Source organism: Frankliniella occidentalis, unplaced genomic scaffold (genome assembly GCF_000697945.3).
Source record: "Frankliniella occidentalis isolate FOCC.00 unplaced genomic scaffold, Focc_3.1 Scaffold85, whole genome shotgun sequence".
Lineage (NCBI taxonomy): Eukaryota > Metazoa > Arthropoda > Insecta > Thysanoptera > Thripidae > Frankliniella > Frankliniella occidentalis.
Genome location: NW_026267214.1, coordinates 687,215 through 690,993, shown reverse-complemented (window position 1 = coordinate 690,993; position 3,779 = coordinate 687,215). Strand labels below are relative to the sequence as shown.

The 3,779-nt window shown below is 58.9% G+C and overlaps 1 protein-coding gene across 1 annotated transcript in view; it reads left to right on the top strand.

The window, feature by feature from the left end:
* The first annotated feature begins 307 nt into the window (after window positions 1–307).
* LOC113217690 (pyridoxine/pyridoxamine 5'-phosphate oxidase-like) overlaps window positions 308–3,779 on the top strand; it is a 22,099-nt gene continuing 18,627 nt past the window's right edge. Inside the window, exon 1 of the mRNA XM_026437704.2 lies at window positions 308–499. Coding sequence (XP_026293489.2) covers window positions 497–499 — 3 coding nt within the window. The 5' untranslated portion in view covers window positions 308–496. The remainder of the gene's footprint in view (window positions 500–3,779) is intronic.

Below are 3,779 nucleotides of genomic sequence, written 5' to 3'. Positions count from 1 at the left end.
TCGGCCATCGGCTGCATATCATTGCCGCCCTGGGAGCGAACGCTGCGGCAAAAAGCAGTCCTCCCTCCCCACCGACGGATTGGTTCGGACCAGACCGCCGCCGCCGCCCTCCTACCCCCGGAGCGCAACGCGACCCCCGCGCTGGCGCCAGCGCTCGGCGCGCGGCCTATGTCGCCCGGCCGGCCATACCCCACGCCTCCGAGGCTCCTAGAGCGGGTGCCAGGTGGGACTACTCCGCGCGCCTAGAAGCCCACCCGACACGACTGCGGCGTGGAGCGGTGTGGTCGCCCGTCGCTCGGCCCGTCCGATCCGCCCCCCGTCGAACGTCGCCCGTGCGCCCGTCCAGGCCGGCGAGCAGGCGGCGGGCCTGCCCTGTCCAGACCAACGATACAGTCCGTCTCGGAAGCCCCTCAGTCCAGCATCTCCTAGAGGCACGGCGGGTCAGTCCCTCTTCCTCCTTCTCCCCTCCCGACGAGCGCCGCCAGCACCAGGAGCCATGGTGAGTGTCGAGGTTAGGCCGCTCGCGCGCGTCGAGCACCGAGACAGTGCTGTGTATTTTGGTCGCCACCATACAATTGGCACGCGAGGGTTCGCAGCGGGGGTGGCTTTCGCAAGCGGCGCGCGGCGGCGGCGGGGCGTCGCCAAGCACGTGTGCCAGCCCCCGGCGGGGCGCGGGATTCGAAAAGGTGCGCGGAAGTGTCTCTTGGATCGCGCACCCTCCTCGGGAAATGTATATCACTCTCACAGAAAGGAAACATCCGCTCCCGAAACTACTTTCCCTTGAGCTGGGCATTGACCAAGGCCAAGGTCACTTTGGAAAATAGTAGTAAAAACGGTCACTGCCTTGTATGTTATTGTAAAAAGGTACAGGAAGTTGAGATAATGTTTTGAAATGCAGTCCCTACTGTGGCTGCTTCATCAAAACGTTTCATTACCCCGATAAAGTTTCATTCGTATTAAGAGGATAATGCTGATTGGGTCAACAGAATTCTTTTTACTGTGCGCGATGGTGCGTGCGACGAGTGCGACGGACTTACGTAACCGCGTTAAGAGCCAACAATGCGAGGCAATTATCTATCAATCCTCGTTCTATCGGCTGCGGCAGACACGTGTGGAGAGAGATGAGGAAAAAAAGTCTCGTGTCCTGCTCCGACCGCTTCGTGTAGCCTTCGATAGTCTCGGTGCATCAAGGTAAAGGCACTGGTCGGTGGCAACGACTTTTAAACATTGCATCATTGATATAGTACCGCCCAGGCCACGCCAGGGGTGTCGGGTGTCATCGGCGGGTAGCGCCGGGTGCGATGTCCGACGTCGCGGTCTTTATCTCATCGGGGAGAAAGATTAATTGGCACAATGTTGGGACGGCGGGGGTCCGCCCGGCAGAGACAAGCTCCGGCTGACCGTGCGTGAGCGGGGGCACCGCTTATAGTAATTGGCGGGATAATTGAACGTTATGCAAACATGCTCCCGTGCGACGGTCGCGACGACGTGTTAACAGCTCGACTAAGTTGAAAGAAATGATTGAGGTCCCGAACGACGGGGCAAAACCGCATGCCGAGTATTAACCGCGAAGGCGACGTTGCATTGAGCAGAGCGGTGCTCTGATAAGATCCCAATCCACGTCTCTACAACAGTCTGCCAGCATTTGGCTTTTGGACAGCGATGGGTGATAAAAATCTCGACACGAATACCTCAAACTTATTCCGCGCACTGTAAAGTTTCTGTACATAAGTTGTCTAGCCTAACAGAGACTTCCACTAACGATGGTTGTGTAACCAGAATACAACCTCGAAATTCGCCCATGTGATTATTCTCCGTCATATTTACTGCGTTCCCGAGTGTTCAGCTGTCTCGAGCTGTCCAGAGACACCTTGAGAGACGAGCTTTTGCGATTCAATCCTTTCCACTCGCTCCTGTACAGTACTCAAATGGCATCCGGGCCAAAATAGTGCCTTGCCTATCAACAATTATGTAAGCTTTTCGATATTTAGTTTCCTGAACAACAGTCGAATAAATACTACAAGGAAGTAGTTGACAAAACCGGTTGTTTTTTTTGTGAGTATCGCGCTGTTTTTCACACACTACCTGTCTATGTAATTTGAGAATTGGGACCAAATGTCTGGCCAGGCTGCGGTGAAAGGACGGCGACATCGCGAGGGCCGCGCTGGGCCGGTCCTTCGGAACGCGATCTGACAACAGACACCGCAGGGCTCGCGGGCCCTGCAGCCCTGCAGGGAGGCTCGCAGGGCGCTGCATAGCCCTCCCAAACGTTTCTTTTTCCCATGGCACCCGGGCCCAGGAGACCTATCCTGCGAGTCTCACAATCGCGGCCGGATATCAGTTGCACGGTTGCCTGGGTTGCCGCTGAAATGGGAGGACCTCTGCTTACGGGCGGCGGCAGGGCCCCACACACAAAATCCCGCGCGCCCGAGACTGGACACCGCCCGAATAGCTCCCCACAACCTCGCACCCACTCCTCCTCCTCCTCCTTCCACCGGGTCCTGAGCGACTAGGCTAGGCGCGCCGGTCCAACGCGCGCTATCTTATCCATGGGGAATGGAACCCCTCGGTACCCGTAAATCTGATTAAGTCAGCCCCACTGCAGGAACCCGACCATTAAACAGTCAGAGAGGATAAATACTTTTTTCTTTTTTTTTACCCCGTCCTAATCCCCCGTCCGCTCCGTGGCCTGGGTCCGGGCGGCGGACCCCTGACCCGAGCGCGCACGCCACGGCAGCCCTCACAGTTCCAGCAGGAAGCCCTAGTACACACGCTGAGCGCCGAGCCGGGCGTAGGCCGGGCGCCTCCCCGCCCCCGCGCCGTACACTTACGTGTGATATGACGCCCCCCTCCTCCCTTCGGACCTACACGTCACGTCACTCATCATACGCAGCGCCCTGCTGGGCAGCGCCGCCCTGGGCAGCGCTGGCCGCGCTGGCCACGCTGGCCAACGCCCCCGCCCCGACCGAGGGCAACGCGTCTCCTCCTAATCCTTCCGGTGTAAGGTTGCCGCTAACACGCCGAGCTCCGCCACGATCCTCTCCCGCGCTTCCCGGTGGCCGAGGGAGGAGGAGACGACGGCGACGACGTGGTGGGTGTGCCGCGGGCACCGCGACGCGCGACGGCCACGGCCACCCTCGCGGCGGCGAGGCAGGGAGGACGGAGGACGCCCTCCTCGGCGCAGAGGAGGAGGAACGTCTTCAAATTACCACTCGTCAGGGCGGGAAGGGGGACGGGACGAGTAAAGCCGCCTTACAGGACTAGGGTCGACCGCGTGAAGAGGTTTTTGTGAGGCGTCGAGATTGTGAGGGGCATCGCCGAAGTGCTTCACTGGAAAGCCTATGAATGTTTCAAAAAGACTCATCCAATACTTATAAATGTTCAATCGAGCAGGCATGCCGCATGTTGCCATGGGGAAAAGGCCTCTGGCCTATCACCCACACTCGGCACGTGCTCACCGGTTAAAGAATTAATTTCAGTGTGCATAATTACGTAAGGAAAGTTGTTATCAACATGAACTCATACTGAACGAGTGAACCGCAGACGGCAGTGCGTCGGTATGTATGTATATGCAGATGCGCTACTGCGTGGCGTGGCGGGGCGGGGCGTGGTGGGGTGAGGCGGGGTGGGGCGCACCCATCCCAAGGTCAGACTTACGTAAGGCTGGAGCCAGGGCCAGCAGCCTCCGCGACGGCCAGGCCGCGGTGGGACGTCACGCGCGGCCCCAGTTTAAACTTTTCCACAAAGGGGTGAAGACCGGACGATGGCAATCATGAGAC